Source organism: Salvelinus fontinalis, chromosome 2, assembly GCF_029448725.1.
Source record: "Salvelinus fontinalis isolate EN_2023a chromosome 2, ASM2944872v1, whole genome shotgun sequence".
Lineage (NCBI taxonomy): Eukaryota > Metazoa > Chordata > Actinopteri > Salmoniformes > Salmonidae > Salvelinus > Salvelinus fontinalis.
Window position 1 is genome coordinate 87,683,481 of NC_074666.1, and position 23,669 is coordinate 87,707,149.

The 23,669-nt window shown below is 43.2% G+C and overlaps 1 protein-coding gene across 1 annotated transcript; it reads right to left on the reverse strand.

The window, feature by feature from the left end:
* Positions 1–1,779: 1,779 nt before the first annotated feature.
* rdh8a (retinol dehydrogenase 8a) lies at positions 1,780–10,415 on the reverse strand. Its single transcript, XM_055893329.1, has 6 exons — positions 10,197–10,415; positions 6,740–6,901; positions 3,824–4,003; positions 3,595–3,688; positions 3,225–3,408; positions 1,780–2,900 (listed from the first exon to the last, which is right to left on the reverse strand). The coding sequence occupies exons 1-6, from the start codon at positions 10,300–10,302 to the stop codon at positions 2,673–2,675; spliced, it is 954 nt and encodes a 317-aa protein (XP_055749304.1). The 5' UTR covers positions 10,303–10,415; the 3' UTR covers positions 1,780–2,672.
* Positions 10,416–23,669: the final 13,254 nt, after the last annotated feature.

The following is a 23,669-nucleotide window of genomic DNA, read 5'->3' on the forward strand; positions in this document are numbered from 1 at the left end:
TAGGAATGTGTCTGACGATGAGAATGCCAAGGAAAATGTTTTAGCTACTCCCTGTGTGTGTGTGTGTGTGTGTGTGTGTGTTTGTATGCGTGTGTGCATGTGCATGCGGGCTTGAGTGTTCTTTCATAAGTGAAGGTTATATAAGTCTACACATTTGGAGTGTGCATGTGGAGGCTGTGTGTTTGTGCATCGGTGAGAGTTGTGTGTATTTAGTGGCTTAGTAATTGCGACAGGGTCAAGACCACGCCACATCATGTTGCCCCTGATTATATCGCAATTATGTTCTTGATTCTGAAACAAAAGTGCCCAACAATGGTTTGATAAGAATAATACCTTTTGTTTAATGAGACTTGCTGTAACTCCTGTGTTCATTCAATTAGTAAACAGGTCTTCTATTCAGCCTGGGGCACCCCATCCCTAATTTTCCTAAATCAGACACACCCCCGCCCCTCACTGCCCCCCACCCCCACCCTGCAGCGTCCCACATCGGGGCCTCGGCAACATTCAGTACACAGGCTCCACCCCCCTCCCCCCCGGACTGACCCCCCACCCATTTGATTGTGATTGACAGCGTCTTTGTTCCATTGTGCGTAGCTGTCGCCTCTGATGAAGACACACACACACACACACACACATACACACAGACCTATGTAGCTCCCCACAGTGCACAGAAAGACCTGGCTGCTACCGCTGTTGCAATACGTAGCGTACTGCTGATTAGCTCTACACAGCCAGGATCCTCTGGATACCACCTCCACAGACAGGGACTCTACAGACAGACCTGGGCTTCCTCTACGTAGGTCTCTCTGTCTCTCTCTCTTTCCCTTTCTCTCACTCTTTCTCCCTCTCTTGGTTTCTGTGTCTCTCTCTCTGTTTCTCTCTCTCTCTATCTCTCTCTCAGTGGACTGGGGGTCCAGGGCTGAGGGTCCGAGGCTGAGGGTGTGAGGGAGACAGCTGGTGAGGGAGGCTCTGGGGTGCAGTGGGGCCGTTTCTGAGGAGGAGGCCTTCATTAACAGGGCTCACCCCTCCTCAGGGATGGGAACCAGGTCATATTCTCTCACATGGCACAAAGCAGGGTGTGTGTGTGAGGGGGGGCTGGATGGGGAGCAGGCCATGACCTCTTTATATCCATCAACAGATCACTGGCTTGGTCCACACACACACACACACTGCACACAAGCAGATGCAAAAGAACGCAGGCGCACACACTCACACACACACACACACGGATAGTTAACAGCAGGACTAGACCTATTGGCTATGAGTGTAAGGAGACAAATCTCAGATTAGTTTACATTTCCATGGTAATTTGCAAACCACCTTTCTCTCACACACTATCATTCACTGGCTCTCCAGCCGAACCACACACAGAACAACTTTCAACACCAGTGGTTGGAAACATCCACTCAGACCCTAGAAAAACATTATCCAGTCACAACCCACAGAGATCAGGAACTTCAAAGAACAATAATCAAGACTTACAACCCCCCCGAAAACAAACCAATATCATATGGCTACAATGATCTCCATCCCTAGACAACAGTATAATACTCTCAACAGGTCTCCTGCTCATTGAGCTGTGTGTGCTGTAGCGTCTGTAGTGGAATCGCCACCCCAGCTGATGGTACAGCTATAGAGAACACACAGTGATCTAGTGCCCCCAGCTGGTTCACATAGAGTACTGCAGGCACAATGGAAACCGGGCTCTCTGGAAACCACACCAAAGACATTGAGCTAAATGCCTCATCATTACAGCGTCATTACGAAAAAGGCTGTCTCTTTCAGAGTAAACCAAGAAGTTTATTTCTAAATCAATTAATTACTTTCAAAAATAAGATATTAACAATCTATCCATTCATACACTTTTAAAAACCACACATTCAGCTTATAAAAAGATGCAGAAATATGATTAAACAGCAAAACAACAATACTACTATTAAGACATACATCAAATCAAATGTACAATGAAGGAATCTAGTAGATTCTTTGTAACTCAGAGCTAAATACTGCATTGTACTAAGAGTTTAGCAAGGCCTGAGTCTTCAGTTCATTGGGTGCTACGTTACGCTTTCACTGTGATTGTAATGCTGTTGTTTTTTGTTATTCTTTGTAACTGGTTATGTGTGCTTTGTTTTTCAGTCCACAGACAGACGGACGGACGGGCGGACAGATGGACAGACAGACAGACGGACAGACAGACGGACAAATGGACAGACGGACAGATGGACAGACAGTGTCATTGCCCCAGCAGCACGTCAAAAGACCGGAACGGAGGAGATGCCTGGCTGTGTTTGTGGGTAAGTTGTTTGTGTGTAATCATGTGTATGTATGAGGAGGGCCAGGAGTTTTTCCCGATCACATGATCTGACCAGAAAAAACTTCTAGCCCCATGTATGAGGTCACACTGTACTGTCTGTGTTTGTGCAATTGTGCGTGTTGCCTGGCCAAAGCTTATCCTGGTTCTCTCACGGCCTCTCTCCCCGAGAACTACATGCCCCTCCTTCCCCCAGGTGGTCCAGGTTTGGGTGTCAATAATTGAGCTACACCACTGTATATTTCTCACAGGGTATGTCCAAAATGGCACCCTATCCCTATATAATGCACTACTTTTCACCCTGGTAATGCACATTATAGGGAATAGGGTTCCATTTCAGACCGAGACCCAGTCTCTCTCAGTTAGGTGAGATGGTGCGTCGGCGCAGGCAGCTGCAGGTCAGGCACTTAAGGATGCTCATGGTGATGTGCATGAGGGGGCCGAAGTTGAACAGCAGGTTGTAGAAGGTGTTGACCGACAGGCCGCCTGTCTCGTCGGCATACTTCATGGCCACGATGGGTGTGTACAGGCTGTTGGTCAGGTTCCTGAAGCGAGGGTTCCTTGACTCGATCACCTTCTTAGTACACTACATGAGAGAGAGAGAGAGAGAGAGAGAGAGAGAGAGAGAGAGAGAGAGAGAGAGAGAGAGAGAGAGAGAGAGAGAGAGAGAGAGAGAGAGAGAGAGAGAGAGAGAGAGAGAGAGAGAGAGAGAGAGAGAGAGAGAGAGAACATCATTGAGTGTTTATAGCACACCTGAGTTTCTTTCAAATACTTTGTGTTTGTTGGTCTGGAGTCCCAGGTTGGATTGGATTTGTACTTTTGGGACTATTCCATTGGTTCCATTACACTAGGCAAACTCAAAATCCCATGAATCAAAGGGTGACACAGGGAGCGGAGAGTGTTCACTAACCTTGGCGATGTCCTCTGGGGTCTGACCCATGGCCTCAAAGATATCCTTGGAGGAGGGCAGGTAAACATCTTTAAAGTAGCGCACTGTGTCTGCATCAGCTCCTGGGTACTCCATCTTGGCCACGTCCTCCATCATCTTTGTCTCAAACTCAGTGTGCACCGGCCCTGGCTCAATCATAGACAAACTGACCGGAGAGAATAGAATAGATCTTTATTCATCTATTACATAGTAACGGCAATTCTTTATTTTTGCTGACACAGTAACCAGGTATTGAGTCACTGGCTGTAATTGAATGCCCACTGGGAAAGATACCAAGAAATGTAATGACAGAAACACAATAGGAGTACAAGACAGACTGAGAGGAACTCACTGGACATTGAACTTGAGCAGTTGGACAGCCATACTCTCACAGAAGCCCTCCATGGCGAACTTGGAGGCAGTGTAGACATCGTTGAACACTACACCTACCGGCAGAGCAGAGTCAGGAGGAATGGTAGTCAGAGAGCAGGACCGGAATCTACAGCTTTTACAGTTGGCCTGCTGGTCCAGATCTGTATGTGCACTAGACAACCCCTCAATCATTGTCATGCGAGTCTTACCCTGTAGACCCATAACACTGCTCATGACCACGATGTGTCCCGCCCGCCTCTTCTTCATGTCAGGCATGACCTCTTTAATCATCCTCACCACGCCAAAGAAGTTGGTCTCAAACACCCTCTTCATGTCCTCGATACTGATGCTTTCCACTGGTCCCAACAAGCCCACACCTGCATTGTTGACTGAGGGGAGAGTCACAGATAGAGACAAGGGTTACAGACCTGTAGTTACACTACCGATACTATACAGATACTATACTGTAGCCTTCTGTACAGACACCTATAGTTAAAGTTTAGAGATGAGGCTCTGAAGCTTTAGTCACAACTGATGTTTTGTAGGCCGTCATTGTTTAATTTAACTTTTATTTAACTAGGCAAGTCAGTTAAGAACAAATTCTTATTTACAATGACGGCCTATCAAAAGGCAAAAGGCCTCCTGCGGGGACGGGGGATTAAAAATACAAATAAAAGAAAATACAAATATAGGACAAAACACACATCACGACAAGAGAGACAACACAACACTACATACAGAGAGACCTAAGACAACAACATAGCATGGCAGCAACATATGACAACACAGCATGGTAACAACACAACATGACAACAACATGGTAGCAACACATCATGGCAGCAGCACAACATGGTAGCAGCACAAAACAGGGTACAAACATTGGGCACAGACAACAACACAAAGGGCAAGAGACAACAATACATCACGCAAAGCAGCATCAACTGTCAGTAAGAGTGTCCATGATTGAGTCTTTGAATGAAGAGATTGAGATAAAACTGTCCAGTTTGAGTGTTTGTTGCAGCTCGTTCCAGTCGCTAGCTGCAGCGAACTGAAAAGACGAACGACCCAGGGATGTCTGTGCTTTGGGGACCTTTAACAGAATGTGACTGGCAGAAAGGGTGTTGTATGTGGAGGATGAGGGTTGCAGTAGATATCTCAGATAGGGGAGAGTTAGGCCTAAGAGGGTTTTATAAATAAGCATCAACCAGTGGGTTTTGCAACGGGTATACAGAGATGATCAGTTTACAGGGGAGTATAGAGTTCAGTGATGTGTCCTATAAGGAGCATTAGTGGCAAATCTGATGTCCAAATGGTAAAGGACATCAAGCCGCTCGAGAGCGCCCTTACCTGCTGATCTATAAATGATGTCTCTGTAATCTAGCATGGGTAGGATGGTCATCTGAATCAGGGTTAGTTTGGCAGCTGGGCTGAAAGAGATTACGATAGAGGAAACCAAGTCTAGATTTAACTTTAGCCTGCAGATTTGATATGTGCTGAGAGAAGGACAGTGTACCGTCTAGCCATATTCCCAAGTACCCGTATGAGGTAAAAAAACTCTAACTCTAAACCCTCAGAGGTAGTAATCACACCTGTGGGGAGAGGGGCATTCGTCTTACCAAACCACATGACCTTTGTTTTGGAGGTGTTCAGAACAAGGTTAAGGGTAGAGAAAGCTTGTTGGACACTAAGAAAGCTTTGTTGTAGAGCATTTAACACAAAATCCGGGGAGGGGCCAGCTGAGTATAAGACTGTATCATCTGCATATATATGAATGAGAGAGCTTCCTACTGCCTGAGCTATGTTGTTGATATAAATTGAGAAGAGCGTGGGGCCTAGGATTGAGCCTTAGAGTCCTCCCTTGGTGACAGGCAGTGGCTGAGACAGCAGATATTCTGACTTTATACACTGCACTCTTTGTGAGAGGTAGTTAGCAAACCAGGCCAAAGACCCCTCAGAGACACCAATACTCCTGAGCCGGCCCACAAGAATGGAATGGTCTATTGTATCAAAATTAAATAAACAAATGTTATTATTATTATTTTTTTTTAATAATCTTTGGCCAAGTCAATAAAAATAGCAGCACAGCATTGCTTAGAATCAAGGGCAATGGTGACATCATTTAGGACCTTTAAGGTTGCAGTGACACATCCATAACCTGAGCAGAAACCAGATTTCATACCAGAGAGAATACTATAGACATCATGAAAGCCAGAATTTGTTCTTAATTGACTTCCCTAGTTAAATAAAGGTTTGAATTGTATGAACACTAGTTTTGTGTCTTGAAATACTTTTAGGAAGAATGTATGATTTTTTTCTCTGTGGGCTCCCGAGTGGCACAGCGGTCTAAGGCACTGAGGTGTCACTATAGTCCCTGATTTGAATCCAAGCTGTATCACATCCGGCCGCAATTGGAAGTCCCATTGGGCGGCGCACAATTGGCCCAGCGTCGTCCGGGTTTGGCCGGGTTAGGCCGTCATTGTAAATAAGAATTTGTTCTTAACTGACTTGCCTAGTTAAATTAAAAAACTAAAAAACACGAACTCCATTGGTCAGATAGTTGCACTATTCACTGTCACCACTAGGTGTCAGCACATGAATTAAATAAATAGAGAGGCGTGATGTAACAGTCTGCTGGGCTGTTTTTGTTGTATTAAGGGTAGAGGAGGTAGTGTCGGGGAGTGGAGGGTCAGGAGTGAACCTATGAATAGAAACAGTTTTCCTGGAAAATCAGAGTCCACCAGTTGAAACAGAGGTTAGAGTTTTAAGGCGTACATATACACATAGGCCTAGACCCTTCAAATTGAACTCTGGACCTCGAAGCCAGTTCCACTGCATTTTTTCATTGTTCCTCCAAGGACTGATTTAGACCAGGGACACCAGGTGTGTGGAATTATTAATCAAGTAGAAAATAAAACCAGCAGGCTTTGGACCTTGTAGGTTAAGAGTTGAATACCCCTGGCCTAGACAAATGCAGGATGAACGCATGCCCTGGAACACACACATTCACAAACCCACACACACGAAAAAGGCGAGGCTATTTGTCCCAAGGCTAGAGATCAGGTCATTGCCACACAAAAGGCCAGGGCAGGAGGGTTAGCTCGTTAGTTCCAGCCCTGTTAACTCACTGAGGATATCAATATGGCGGTCCTTGACACTGTTGATGCACTGCTTGACTGACTCATCACTGCACACGTCCAGAGGCAGCAGCATGAGGGTCTTCCCATACGCATCACCTGCTGTCTCCACCAGCTTATCCTTCTTCTTCAGGTCACGCATGGTGGCAATGACTGGGAGAGAGAGAAAGAGAGAGGGGGGGGGGGGGGGTGGAGAGAGATAGAGGCAGAGAGAGAGACACTGTTGATGCACTGCTTGACTGACTCATCACTGCACACATCCAGAGGCAGCAGCATGAGGGTCTTCCCATACGCATCACCTGCTGTGACCTGTTGCCACAAGAAAAGGGCAACCACTGAAGAACAAACACCATTGTAAATACAACCCATATTACTTTAACTATTTGCACATCCTTTCAACACTGTACATAGCCATAGTCTCTAATCCTTTGAAACTTGTGAGTGTAATGTTTACTGTTAATTTTTGATAGTTTATTTCACTTTTGTTTATTGTCTATTTCACTTGCTTTGGCAATGGAAACATACACTACATGGCCAAAAGTGTGTGGATTCGGTTATTTCAGCCACACCCGTTGCTGACAGGTGTTTAAAATCAAGCACACCGCCATGCAATCTCCATAGACAAACATTGGCAGTAGAATGGCCTTACTGAAGAGCTCAGTGGATTTCAAAGTGATACCGTCATAGGATGCCACCTTTCCAACAAATCAGTTCGTCAAATTTCTGCCCTGCTAGAGCTGCCCCGGTCAACTGTAAGTGCTGTTATTGTGAAGTGGAAACGTCTAGGAGCAAAAAAGTCTCAGCCACAAAGTAATAGGCCAAACAAGCTTGCAGAACAGGACAGACGAGTGCTGAAGCGCAGAGCGAGTAAAAATTGTCTGTCCTCGGTTGCAACACTTACTACCGAGTTCCAAACTGACTCTGGAAGCAATGTCAGCACAAGAATTGTTTGTCGGGAGCTTCATGAAATGGGTTTCCATGACCAAGCAGCCGCAGACAAGCCTAAGATCACCATGCACAATGCCAAGCGTCGTCTGGAGAGGTGTAAAGCTCGCCGCCATTCGACTCTGGAAATGCGTTCCCTGGAGTGATGAATCACTCTGCACCATCTGACAGTCCAACGGATGAATCTGGGTTTGGCGGATGCTAAGAGAACGCTACCTGCCAGAATACATAGTGCCAGTTTTGTGGAGGGCTGTTTTTCATGGTTCAGGCTAAACCCCTTAGCTCCAGTGAAGGGAAATCTTAATGCTAAAGCATGCAATGATATTCTAGATGATTCTGTGCTTCCAACTTTGTGGCAACAGTTTGGAGAAGACCCTGTTCTGTTTCAGCAGGACAATGAACCCGTGCACAAAGCACAAAGCGAGGATCATACAGACTGTGAGCAACATCACTGCCCGACCTCACTCATGCTCTTGCGGCTGAATGGAAGCAAGTCCCTGCAGCAATGTTCCAACATCTAGTGGAAAGCTTCCCAGAAGAATGGAGGCTGTTACATAAGCAAAGGGGGGACTAACTCCATATTAATGCCCATGATTTTGGAATGAAATGTTTGACGAGCAGGTGTCAACATACTTTTAGCCATGCAGTGTATGTTTCCCATGCCAATAAAGCCCTTTGAATTTAATTGAATTGAGAGAGGCAGAGAGAGAGACAGAGAGAGAGGCAGAGAGAGGGACAGAGAGAGAGAGACATATAGAGAGACAGAGAGAGAGAGAGAGAGCGCAATATATCTGAGATATATGAGACTACATGGAACAGACTGATTGATGACTGACCCAGTGACACATAGATAAGCATATATAGTAGACTTGCACATGGGTTTATATGTAGACAGACAGACAGACAGACAGACAGACAGACAGACAGACAGACAGACAGACAGACATGCAGGTCAGTGGGTCTATTCCACGTCCATCCGCTTGTGTAGCACACTATTGATTCCCTTTGAACTCCGGACCTGAGAGACATGAACCTACATAGAGCAACAAACCGTATCTACCATCTACAGTATGTACAGAAAGGTTTTCCACACGTTTGCATCTTGCGACTTGACATTCTCCATTCCAAGTTTACAGTGAGCTCAACCACCTCTGTGTTTATTGATGAGCTCTAACACAGAAATAGAGAGACAACAGTATTACACAATAGAGATCAATGGTGGAAATCAACAGCTCTCATCAGGCACTGATCTGAAGACCTGCTGTCCTTGATGAATGAAGACATCCTTTTATCTCATCTGGTTCTGTAACCTCTGACCCCCAATGACAATCCAGTATCTATGGAGTGAGTGGAAGATCATGAAATAGTGGTGTGTGACTAGTAGAGAACTATGACAGACAGTGCCAGCTTCGACTGCATACTGTCTGTCGAGGACACGTGTTGTACCCCTATGAGTAAGATCTTCGTGATGAGAGCATTGGGTGTCTGTAAAGCAACAGAGAGATGTATGCGTTTCAACAGAACAACAGCTGCATTGTTCCTTCCGTTGTTGTTGGAATTATTCTTGGGCAACAGCTTAGTAAACATTATTGAATGGAACTACACTGCCCTGAACTGGGATTGTACTCAATATAACAGCGCAATATTTAATCTGGATTTTCATGATCCTTCAGAGAGAACAGATCAAGTTATTTTCTGCAATGTGGTCTCTCTCTTTCTCGGAAGCAGGTCACAGTTCAACGAGAATGATTCAACCCTGAGTACTGTTGCGCTCCTCTATTTCACGGCAATAAATCCCAAGACCCCACTACCCTCAAAGAAAGAACAATTCTACGTAACCCTAGACTGACATTAATGATGGGATGTCTGTAGCTGGAAAGTGGATGACAAACGAACAATGTCCGCGACGAGCCCCGAGCTCCGCTGAGCCCCGATGAAGACTTCAAACAAGCCTTGCTAGTGAACCTTCGCTTGTACAGGTCTCAAACTTTGTCCCTCTTTCAACACTCGCTCCAGAGAGGGGACTATAGGCGCATTAGACACGGCACTAAACCGGGGCAGCGGTCTACAATTCAGTGCGATAAAGGGGGCTTTGTACGAGAGAAGTCACTTGAAAGAGAACTGGCAGTCTCTTTTATGATCCCGGCCTGGCAAGCGGCATCCTCGCGGAGCCGTACCCTAGAAACTTTGCTTTCAGATGATAATTGCCGAATCAAGGGGGGTAGAGAACCAGAGTGCTCACGATAGGAAATATATATATTTTTTAAACACTAGCAATAGGAGATTTAGTCTAAAAGTAAAACGCGTAGGCTATAATTTATGGGCGCAAAGGTCAAACCTGCGCGTAAAAGTTGCTTTGGATAGATAGACTAATGATGACCCTATTGGTACACAGAACATATTCCATAAGGGTTCAAACAAAGATCAGAGGGATTTTAGCAGCATGTCGGATCAAGCTTCTGAAGTTAAAGGCAGATAAACAATGTAAAGAAAGCGCATTTACCATGGTAACGCTTCTTTTCATCTTTGGCCAGCAGGACGGCGATTCGTAACCCGATGCCGGAGGAGCAACCGGTGATCAGAACTACTTTTTGTCCACTGCTCGCCATGGCTTTTCCGGTTAGGTCGTGCGTTTAAGTGGTCTTCTGCTCCGGATGGTTGTTGCAGAGCGAGCTCGAGCACTGGACTTTAAAAACTAATGCGGATCATGCAAACACAGCGGCCATGTGAGCGGGTAATTTAGTCACATGTCCTATAAAATCGTTTACTAAAAAGACGAGGCACCTCGCAAACTCGACTGCCAGCAGAATGTTTAATCTGATAAATGCAGCTTGCCCTGAATTGATAAAAAAAAAAGGTACATAAATGAATCCCTGTTTTACTGTGTGTGGCAGCCTAACATATGGGTAGGGGTTACATTGATAAGCATTTTTCATGCAATTTTGAACAACAGCCTCAATAAATATGTATTTCCCAGTAGGGCTATGCTTAATGTTGCTGTGTTTGGATGCATTCACATCTGTCAGACATGGGCCTACCTATTGCTGCAACCTGGTCTCAGAGCATTTCGTATTATTCTGTAGGCGACGTAAATCTGAGTTACTTAATTTAGTACATACTACGTTTTGTATGGTATTAATTTGTGGATGTCCATCATCCATTTCGTATGATAGGCTATGTTACGAATTACAATTCATATTATATGTTACAAATTTAATTCATACAATATGTTACGAATTCGAATAATGTACACTATTCTACGGATTTTCTAAATGTATGATATGTAACAAATTCCAATTTGTTGTGGCTAACGTTAGCTAGGTGTCTAGGTGGCTAAAGATAACGTTATGTAACCATACCAAACTTAACGTATCATACTAATTTGATCGTCCTGGATTGACATTTACTATGTTATGTCTAGTCTATGAGACCTGGCTGATTTATGCCTAGTCATAAAACCCAGACCTGTAGGCCTACTTTTGGCTTAAGTAAACAAATATTTTATAGAGTATTATTCTTACTAAAATAAATAAATATTAATGAAGAAACATTTAAGATTGTATAAACCTATATCAGAATTGTGTGATGCTATTAGACCATTCACTTTCAATTTGACCACACAATGTTCAAATAATGAGTACCCTATAGATTAAAGTGTGATAACAATTGAAGGTCAAGCGCAAAGTTCAATATTGTGGCGTTTAGTCCTACGTCACGTCACTATATTCAAATTTCACACTGGTGTGGTTTCAGCTCTCCTTCAGTAACGTTGTGTAATCTTGATGCGCTACAGCGCTGGAGCTCTCCTGCCATCTCCTGGCAGAATGAACCATTACACAAATACAGAATGAAAGGGTTTCTCCCGTGTAGTCCCAAAGGCAGTTACTATTCATATTCCTGTGTCGCATCCAATGCTGAAGAAAAGTAATTGATGGTAATTCAGGCATGTTGTTTTAAGGGCAGTATTTTAAGTCTATTTAGGTAGAAGAAGCAGAATGTGTTTGTAGTCAGTGCAATAGTGGTCTGTCAGTTTGGAGTTATGGTGATGTGTTGCTTTGGCTTGGAGACGGAGAGACATTGCCTTGTTTGAACATGGGAATTCTGCTCAAGGTGGGCGTAGCAAGGTGTAAAGGTGCATATGATAAGATTGTAAAACCAAGCTGGTTTCCTTAGCGATGGTGATTGGGTCAGAGTACAAAGGTCACACCCATGTTGGACAGCTGCATGGCCAGAGAGGTGAGCTGAAACCATCTCTCTTCCTGTCTCTTCCTGTCTCTCTCTCAGCCTATCCATCCATCTCCTGTGCTTTGCATTTAACCTTAAACAAACCTGTGATGTACGGTATTCATGAACCCCCCTCCATCTTTACAGTCCACACAACGTAACATAGGCTACAGAGATCACTATTCTTACCGCAGGATAGGTATAGAGGACACATGCACGCACGCACGCACACACACACACACACACACACACGCACACATGCACACGCACACACACGCACACGTTTACAAACTATTGATACACTCTTTATAATATCCCCATGGTGCTCCACATTTTCACAATGGATCAAAGAACATACATTTCTAAGAATTGTACCGGTACTGTAGATCTACTTTTCAGACTTAGGACGAGAAAACACAAACCATCAATGACACTTTACAGCCATCCTGTAACATTTGGGTGTGTGAATATTTGATTTGTGTTTGTGTTTCTCCAGAGACTCTGTCCATGGTGGTGACCTGAGGCTGGGGAGCCAGTTGAGGTGAGAAGGGAAGGGATGCAGGAGCAGGGGGGAGTTCTTGACGTGCCTTTCCCCTTGCCTGGGGAGACTGTGGACAGGTGTGTGTGGAGGTAGACACATTAGAAGAGCTGCTGGGGAGGGAATGTTGTCAGCAACCTTCTAGCTATCACTCTAGTATTTGAAGATGACAGACAGACAGACAGACAGACAGACAGACAGACAGACAGACAGACAGAGAGAGAGAGAGAGAGAGGTAGAAAAGGAAAGAGAGGAGGAGAGGGAATGGTGCAGGCCCGTACACGTAGTTTTCCCCTGCACTCCTCCCTCAGAGCCATATATAGATTCTCCTCTTTTCTGGCTTTCCGCTTTCTCCAACTACACCTCCTTCATCCTCCAAGTTGCCTCCATCTTTCAGTCCTCCTTTACCTTCCTACCACTTCTCCCATGTAACTTCCTTCTCTTCCGATGCAGACAGCTGAGATAAAGCACCATACGGAAACATGTTGCCAAAAGATCGCTCCTCAATCTTCTCTCTGACCTCTGACCTTTTCTCTCTGACATCTCATTGTACACCAGGTGGGCCCTGCACCACATCAGACCCTCATCCTCTTCATGAGAGTTCAGTCACAGTTCTGACAGGAGACTAGAGAGAGGCAACACATGTTCTCTCTTTTCCATAAGAGGCTAATAGTCCATTTCCTGTTTGCTGAGTTGAAGGATACTTGAACGTATTTATCCCTCAGATCAGATTTATCTCTGACTCACTGTCAATGCTGTTTCTACTAATTTCACTGAAAATGATAGATGATTTGGTCTTTGAAGTGGAATCAATATATGATTGAGTTACTTTTAGTTTTTCTTGGTTAAATTATTTAGTTTAGGGAATAAATCCTAACACCAAGTTTCAATGTTTGACTGAATACTCACACTATTTTAGTACACAAATTGTGATAATGCATGTGAGAAAAATACTTTTCCATGTAACCTTAACTTTGCAATGAAACATAGCATTGCTTGTCCATGTCTAAATGTGTTAGTCCAGCCTGGTCTATCCCCTTGCCTGTAACAGTGGTCTGGCCACCAGACTGGCTGAGCTGAATGAATTTGGAGGGGACAAATGGGACTGGCTCTGAAAGCACAAACAGTGGCTGTGTGAAAGAGCCCAGTGGACTGGAATGTTTGCTACAGGTCAGGAGTGGTGCTTTCTGCTCTTTTGTGTGCAGTCTGCTGAGGAGGTGTGGAATGCAAACTTCCCAGAGGAGAACAGAGGAGGGGAAAAGTAAATGAAAGGAAAAAGGGGAAGAGAGTGGTAGGGGAAGTGGGAGTGGGAGAGAGAACAAAAGCTTTAAGTAACAGAGTGGACCCAGAGAGTGAGAAGGGAGAGAGGGACAGGGATGAGAAATTTGATAGGGTTCTGAGGCTGACAGAACCAAAGAGAAGGAAAGAGAGAAGGGACAGAGAGAGGGGGAGGAACAGAGAAATATAGAGAGTAGGGACATAGAGTGAGAGAGCGGAGAATGAGAGTGGTGGCGATTGTTTGAGCAGATTATTAATGAGACTTGATCCTTAATGTTAATTAGCTGAATCATCCCCCATCAGTAATTATCTTCATTAACACCCCCTACAAACCCAAATCTGACCTGGTATTTTAAATGAGCTATCAGAATGGGTTTAATAGTCCAGTAACTCTTCTCTTTCTCTCATTTCTCTCCTGCTCATGTGCACTGTGTCATTTCCCTACTGCCCTACTAAGCGAAAAGGCAGAAACTGCTCATAGCGTAGAACTGAGAAAAATGAACAAATTCTTATTTACAATGACAGCCTAGGAACAGTCTTGTTCAAAGGCAGAACAACAGGTTTTTACCTTGTCAGCTCGGGGATTCAATGTCACAACCTTTCGGTTACTGGCCCAACGCTCTAACCACTAGGCTACCTGCCACTATTTACCTTGGTTTCACAGTAACGTTATGCAGTTACTGCTAACATGACCCCCATTTTCTCCAAAACACAATACAATAGGGGCAGGATAATTGTCCACACGATTAAGCATGTATTTAATGTAGCAAAAATGACATTAACTAATTTTCGACCAAATGGGCAGTTACTGCCTTTTTGCCTGGTAGGGCAGCCTAGCTCTATTACAATGGACCTAAAGTGAACTAGGAAAAAGTCACAATTAGTCACTCCCCTGTTGAGACAGTATGTGAGTCATTTCCTGACCTGATCTCATTTAGGGAGGCACAGAAGTCTTGTGTTTTTTCCCATGATATACATGTTACAGTATCCAGTCACTGGTCCCACTAACCTCTGTACACATTCAGTCCTTAGTAACACAGACCTCCATCCTCCACAGTGTGGTTTACGCAGTCATGAGTTCACTAGGCAGGGACTTTCTAATGACATGTTATATGGATGTAACCAGGATGGATGCAAAGGCAAAGACTGCAAACAGATCTGATCTATAGTCTCAGATGGCAAAGGTTTTATAGAGGAAGCTTGTTGGAAGGGAATTGGTTAATGAAATATCCCCATTGACCACATGACCAAGAGTACACACTTTGTAAAACTCCGAACATGACAGAACCACCCAGATGTGTGTAGGTGCCTAAGATGGAACGAGGAAACTATATATTATGATATTAGTGGTGGAACGTGATGTGTTCATTCACTGTGCCCTCGGCCAGCTACTAGATACGAGGTGCTTTGATTTATTTCAGCAGGTGTGGTGTGAAGATTGTGTAGCACTGTGATCATATATAAACCTCAGCTTCCACTGTGACATATGGAACTAATTGTAGAAGTATATCTACTTCATCTGGTCTGTATCGACAGCAGTCAGAGAGTTCTGTACCAAGATGGAGACATACAGTGCCTTCGGAAAGTATTCAGACCTCTTGAATTTTTCCACATTTTGTTACGTTACAGCCTTATTCTAATCTACACACAATTCCCCATAATGACAAAGCAAAAACAGGTTTTTAGAAATGTTTGCAAATGTATGAAAATGTAAAACTGAAAAATTACATTTAAATAAGTATTCAGACACTTTACTCAGTACTCTGTTGATTCACCTTTGGCTGCGTTTATAGCGTCAATACTTCTTGGGTATGACACTGCAAACTTGGCAGAGTTTCTCCCATTCTTGTCTGCAGATCCTCTCAAGCTCTGTCAGGTTGGATGGGGAGCACAGCAACAGCTGCACAGCAACAGTTGCACAGCAACAGTTGAAGTCGGAAGTTTACATACACCTTAGCCAAATACATTTAAACTCAGTTTTTCACAATTCCTGACATTTAATCATAGTAAAAATTCCCTGTTATAGGTCAGTTAGGATCACCACTTCATTTTAAGAATGTGAAATGTCAGAATAATAGTAGAGAGAATGATTTATTTCAGCTTTTATTTCTTTCATCACATTCCCAGTGGGTCAGAAGTTCACATATACTAAATTAGTATTTGGTAGCATTGCCCTTAAATTGTTTAACTTGGGTCAAACGTTTTGGGTAGCCTTCCACAAGCTTCCCACAATAAGTTGGGTGAATTTGGGCCCCTTCCTCCTGACAGAGCTGGTGTAACTGAGTCAGGTTTGTAGGCCTCCTTGATCGCACACACTTTTTCAGTTCTGCCCACAAATTTTCAATAGGATTGAGGTCAGGGCTTTGTGACGGCCACTCCAATACCTTGACTTTGTTGTCCTTATGCCATTTTGCCACAACTTCGGATGTATGCTTGGGGTCATTGTCCATTTGGAAGACCCATTTGCAACCAAGCTTTAACTTCCTGACTGATGTCTTGAGATGTTGCTTCAATATATCCACATAATTTTCCTGCCTCATGATGCCATCTATTTTGTGAAGTGCACCAGTCCCTCCTGCAGCAAAACACCCCCACAACATGATGCTGCCACCCCCATGCTTCACTGTTGGGATGGTGTTCTTCGGCTTGCAAGCGTCTCCCTTTTTCCTCCAAACATAACGATGGTCATTATGGCCAAAGAGTTCTATTTTTGTTTCATCAGACCAGAGGACATTTCTCCAAAAAGTACGATCTTTGTCCCCATGTGCAGTTGCAAACCGTAGTCTGGCTTTTTTATGGCGGTTTTGGAGCAGTAGCTTCTTCCTCGCTGAGCGGCCTTTCAGGTTATGTCGATATATGACTCGTTTTACTGTGGATATAGATACTTTTGTACCTGTTTCCTTCAGCATCTTCACAAGGTCTCCTTCCTGAGCGGTATGACGGCTGCGTGGTCCCATGGTGTTTATACTTGCATACTATTGTTTGTACAGATGAACGTGGTACCTTCAGGCGTTTGGAAATTTCTCCCAAGGATGAATCAGACTTGTGGAGGTCTACAATTTTTTCCTGAGGTCTTGGCTGATTTCTTTTGATTTTCCCATAATGCCAAGCAAAGAGGCACTGAGTTTGAAGGTAGGCATTGAAATACATCCACAGGTACACACTCAAATGATGTCAATTAGCCTATCAGAAGCTTCTAAATCCATGACATAATTTTCTGGAATTTTCCAAGCTGTTTAAAGGCACAGTCAACTTAGTGAATGTAAACTTCTGACCCACTGGAATTGTGATACAGTGAATTATAAGTGAAATAATCGATTGGCATTCAGGCCAAAGAGTTCAATCTTGGTTTCATCGGACCAGAGAATCTTGTTTCTCATGGTCTGAGAGTCTTTAAGTGCCATTTGGCAAACTCCAAGCAGGCTGTCATGTGCCTTTTACTGAGGAGTGACTTTCGCCTGGCCACTCTACCATAAAGGTCTGATTGGTGGAGTGCTGCAGAGATGGTTGTCCTTCTGGAAGGTTCTCCCATCTCCACCGAGGAACTCTGGAGCTCTGTCAGAGTGACCATCAGGTTCTTGGTTACCTCCCTGACCAAGGCCCTTCTCCCCTGATTGCTCAGTTTGGCCGGGGAGGACAGTTCTCAGAAGACCCTTGGTGGTCCCAAACTTCTTCCATTTAAGAATGATGCAGGCCACTCTGTTTTTGGGGATCTTCAATGCTGCAGAAATATTTTGGTACCTTTCCCCAGATTTGTGTCTCGACACAATGCCATGTCAGAGCTCTACGGACAATTCCTTTGACCTCATGGCTTGGTTTTTGCTCTGACATGCACTGTCAACTGTGGGACATTATATACACAGGTGTGTGCCTTTCCAAATCATGTCCAATCAATTGAATTTACCACAGGTGGACTCCAAGTTGCAGAAAAATCTTAAGGGCTCCCATGTGGCGCAGCTGTCTGTGCTTGAGGTGTCACTACAGACACCCTAGTTCGATTCCAGGCTGTATCACAATCGGCTGTGATTGGGAGCCCCATAGGGCGGCGCACAATTGGCCCAGCATCATCGGGTATTTGGCCGGTGTAGGCCCATCATTGTAAATAAGAATTTGTTCTTAACTGACTTGCCTAGTTAAATAAAGGGTAACACAATTCTTTTAAAGGATGATCAATGGAAACAGGATGCACTGGAGCTCAATTTCAATCTAGTAGCAAAGGGTCTGAATACTTATGTAAGTAAGGTTTTTATATTTTACAAATTTGCAAAAAATTCTAAAAACCTGTTTTCGCTTTGTCATTATGGTGTATTGTGTGTAGACTGCTGAGGATTTTATTTAATCCATTTTAGAATAAGGCTGTAACTTAAAAAAATGTGGAAAAGGTCAAGGGATCTGAATGCTTTCCGAACGCACTGAATGTAGAAGCAACGTTGAGTGTTTGGTAGTGGGGGGGTTCACATATATAGTAGTAGATCGGTGTGTTTGTGGGGGGCTTGACATATGTAGGATGGTGTGTTTGGACATGTGTGTGAGGGGCTTGACATATGTAGGACGGTGTGTGTATATGTGTGTGGGCAGTTACCTTCGTACATCCATCAGGCCAAGAATACCAGAGTCTGACAGATAAACCTACATTTTCAATCCAGAGCCAAACAATCTGATCTCACTCAGAACCTTTCTTTGTTTTCTCAAGTTCCTTTCGCTCAGTTAGTTATGAATGTCAGTTTTCTCTCTGGTCAGAGTTACTGACTAAAGCCATTTTTAGAACTGTACGTTTTGGGGAGTTTGATATTTGAGGTTGGACCACATATTAGCTTTGGTCTCATCCGTCTCATGTATTGTCTACAGATGTTAGTAATGCTCTCCTCATGGAGGGAAGATTCCCTTGGCTATTTCTGACATCTCCATGTATAACTCACTTTAAATGGACCATCGTATAGCAACCAATTTTCAAATATCAACCAATCTGTCACACTTTCAACATTTTTCAAATATACAAGAATAACCATCATCATGAACCACATGATCTTCATCATCATCATTACTACACATCTTCCCCATTACTGTACCTCTCAATGGGCCTTCAGTGTAAGTAGATGACAACAGGGTCTGGATGCCTTTGCTATGGTGTATCATACTGTCGAAGTATCTAATAATGAAATGCAAACAGATGACATCATAGGTGTTTCACTGATGAGATAATATAAGTGTTATATAAGATCTTCAGTCTGCTTGTAAAAAGACAAAAAGTCAAACAAATCATTCAAAATGCATATTCCCTTTCAAATGTCAATAAATCAAGACTCTGGCAAGCAGAGACTCAGTTGCATCCTAACTCTGAGATTTCACATGCATAATTCCTTCAACTGGATGGCTGTCCTGTCCTGGCATGTTCTGCTACTGAATGGAGAGAAAGGAAAGGGAGGCAGTCAGTTTTAAAGCCCCTTCTAGGGTTCATACAGATGTAGGATCTTAATTTGATCTAGTTTGCTACAGCAGGAAAATAATTCTGCAGCAATAGGAAATGTAAATTATTATGTAGATTATATTTAATGGACATTTCTGTAGGGTTTGATACATTTTTCATTAGGGAAAATCAAGTCTGAAATTTCAAAGTGGGAATTAATAACTTTCGAATACTTTTTAAAACTCAAATACACTACACGTTTGCATTTCCTCCTCTGCTGGAAAATTCTCAGCAACAAACGAGTGATCAAATTAAGGTCCTACATCTGTAGTTCAAACTCAAAAAAGCCTCAGACTTTAAGATGAATGTAAAGATAAAATGTCACCACGTTGCTGTTATCTCTGCTATGGGATGATGACAGAATAAAGCTCTCTCACATTCTCCTCTTACACCTTCCACCGCCTCAATGATTAAATTACAAGATATCTCCATCATCACTGACTTACAGGAGTGAGAGGGAGGGAGCAAGAGAGAGAGATGATTCATACCAATTAGCTTATATACCACTTAAGTACCGCTGTCGTATTGTATCAATGAGAAACTTCCAAATGATATGAGTTACAGCAACAACAAAAAATCACAAAGTACAGTATATAGCTCCTGTTAGATTTATGATTGAGAAAAAGGCCAGCTAGATCCAATACCCATCTCTCTGTATGTGGGACAGATATTTTGTTTCCTTTAATATTCAGTAAAGTCTGGGATAGATTCATCCCATGCCAGGCTTGATCTCTGGTGGGTTTTTTCTCTCCTCGCCAAACCATAAATACTGTGTCAAAACACACACATATATATAGGATTTAATGTAGTGTCTTGGTGCTCCACTTGTTTAGTAAAGGCTGTCAGAGTGTTGAGAACAGAAAGGTTATGCTGTCACATTCTGGTGATTTGCTAACAGTTCAAACCAGAAAAATGGATATCTGCAATAATTCATGTTTGTTGTTGAACAATGTTCTTACGCCAGAGTTTGTGTTCTCTTTACAACAATTAAAAAGGAAAATAGGAATTTTCATTATTAAATCATGATCAGCCTATTTTTGTAGCACTAATGAATGAATGAATGACTGTTGTCACACCACTGGCCTACGGTAACAGGGTAGACGTTCCTCTTAATACATTTTCCCACCACAGTATATGTGGCATGAACTATAACTTTAAGTATGTGTTATAGTCCCTTTGAGAGTTGGTATGTAGAAGTGTATTCCCACTGGGCACAAACTGGTTGAATCAACATTGTTTGAAGGTAATTTGTCAAAGTATTTTGACGTGAAATTTACGAGGAGAATACATTGGATTTGAAAAAAATTGAAAGTAAACTGTTGTTTTGAGGCTGAAATTTCAACCACAGGATTATTTCATCATGGTAACCTAATTTCAATACAGAAAAACCTTGTAAAAAATATGTTGTATTTATACCTTTAAAACAAAGTCATATCTTCAATGTTATATCCACAATAAAAAAGAATGCGATGGAACTATCCAAGCAGTAGATACATCTCCTTTAAATGTTGATATTTGGTTGCATTGTCAACTAAACACAATTTAATATTACTTTTTTAATACAGTAAATAGACTGAACTAATGTAACATTCAACCTTAAAATGAGTAACACATACATGGCCACATTTTGAGGTTTCTGTAACTATACATTTCTTCTGATGTAATCATGTAAATGTTCAATATAGCATGCATAGGTCTTTGCAGGTCTGTGGAGATCTTCACAATTTCTGCACAGAGTAGTGAGTGGTTTTCATCACTTGCACCATATACTTTTATTGTAATCTCAACTGTCATCCGGGTCATTTGGTTTTGCTATTAGATGCTATCAGATGAACATGTAAAACACATGAATCTGTTGTATGTCAACTGTGCTCCCTCTCCGGCCTCTAGGTAACCAGACTGCTCGTTAGGGCGTACACCTGTCACCAGCGTTATGCACATAATGACAACTCACCTGAACTCCATCACGTCCTTGATTAAATCAGGTACCAAGAGCAAGCCTTAGTTAGGACTCTGGGTAGAGTCAGCCTTACCATGTCACAGAGAAGTGAGTAGACAGAAGGTAAAAGAAACGCTTATCACTAAGTATCCGTCTCCTCCCATCTGTAAATCTATGTCATCCATGCTATTTTGGTGTTCAGAAATATAACTAGACTATTCAAGAGTTCAAGAGGGGTTGAAGGGAGCTCAAGAGAAGTCTTGTTCAATTGGACCTTATCTTCTTGCAAATACAATAAATAAAATCCATATAATTTGTACATTTCTGGTCTTTTTGGGATTTTACCCCAGTGTTTTGAGGAATCACCAGGACTCTGAATCACTAGTCATTTGTGGAGCTTTCCTCCCACAGACTCCCATAACAGAGATTTCCTTTCTAGATTCATATTGATTTCCCCATGAATGAGGTTATACAGGAAGTATTTGATAGAAGTGTGTTTACAGTAAATCACACTGGGAGAACGAAGCCAACTATGTGTTGAGTCCTTCATCTTAATGGGCAATACCACAGTGGGCTGAGAAAGAAGGAGAGAAAGACAAAGAGAGGAACCATTCAACTACTTGGTGTTTATTGATGTGTGGTGTGGGACTTTAGAGAGGGACTGAGCTAGTCTGGACTCTAGTGGACTGAGGAGAGGTCAGGACTTGGTCTGATCTGTTTTGGTCTCTAGCAGGGCAGAGTGCAGTACAGTCCTAGGAGGACTGTTGGTACACAGCACATGGCTCTGGAAGTATTTCTCACACAGTGCTCAGACTAACCACTGCACTCTTAGTAACTATCTGCTAAAACCTGCCAGGAATGTGGTTCTGACTCAGGGGAGCTAAGCCTTGTGCTAGGGCATGGTGTGCAGGAGTTATCTGCATGTTTCTGGGCCTCGTTATTCCACCCTTCACTACCAGGCCCCGTTCTGTAGTACATCTAGATATGACTCCCCCTCATGTGTTTTTGCCATTCTTCATGGCTTTATAAGATATTATCACTGAAATGCACTGTCATGCACTCATTGACTGGATACCCATTTTTTTAACCTTTATTTAACTAGGCAAGTCAGTTAAGGACAAATTCTTATTCACAATGACAGCTGCTGAACAGTGTGTTAACTGCCTTGTTCAGGGGCAGAACAACAGATTTTTAACTTGGCAGCTCAGGGATTTTGATCTTGCAACCTTTCGGTTACTGGCCCAACGCTCTAACCACTAGGCTACCTACCTATTGTCTGGCATGCAAACCTTATGGAGTGTTAACACATTTTGCTAAATGTTTACTAGTGTTTTATAAATGGATCAACAAGGATGCAACAGGTTGCTCGTTTTCACCACACTATTTTCTCTAAAGCGAGGCTGTAGCATTTCAAACAGTTTCATATTTACCCAGGGTCCTAAATGAAAAGCAGCATTACTGAATAAATGGGGGATTGTGAAATTGGATGGGATATCCCCCCTTTCCCTCTCATTGTGGTTAGAGACTTGTCTTCTCTCGGCTCCCCTTGAGAGGCGGCTTTGAAGGGAAGCAGGGTTGTGCTCGGCTCATCCACATTCTCTCTGGTTTTAAATATGAAGAGCTGGGACTGTTTTCTTTATACAGAGGGCCTGTTGTAGCCTGGGCCTATGCTGCTGTCAATTCTGTTCATTCTCCAATTAGACAAGCTCTTCATAAGGCTTATTCTGAAGAGCAGCATGTCTAAGCCGAACCCTCAAGACATGGGTTTCTGGGCTTTTGGCATGACGCTTTGCACTGTATAAATGCTCACAACAGGGTCCCCATTGTTAGCATACCACGGTATGTGACAAAAAAAGCATATAGGGATATCCCTGTAAAAACATGTTCCTTTGAAAATGGTGGAAACATTGAAAAAAAGTATCCTCAATATTCCGCGAAGAGTTGACAGGTCGTATATAAGACTGCTTTTTTCCTGCTTTGTGGAATCTGAATCTTTTCACAAATAGGGAGACCTTCTCTGGGTGACGAGACCAACATGATCAAACACATGGAGACCACAATTAGAGGACCACGCCAGGATCAATCGTCAGACCTTAAATTGGGGTTGAGGAGTCGTCTGGGTATGAACAAGTAGCACTGGGCCCAGACATTTCTGACCTGTCAGCCTCCATGGCCTCTCACCTCCTAGAGCTGGAGCCTATAGGTGAGATGGCCCCCATGGCCCCCCAGACGTAGCAGTCAGGCTGCTGCTTGAAGGAGCGTTGGAGAGATGACATTACAACAATGCGGGAATGAGATTAGAGTGATGGCTGATGGGAGAGATGACCTCCTGTCACGCCCTGACCTTAGATATCTCTGTTTTTCTATATATTTTGGTTAGGTCAGGGTATGACTAAGGTGGGTTTGCTAATTTTGTATGTCTAGGGTTTTTGTATGTCTAGGGTTTTTGTATGTCATGGGGTGTTGTATGTCTAGGGGTTTTGTATGTCTATGTTGGCCTGATATGGTTCCCAATCAGAGACAGCTGTTT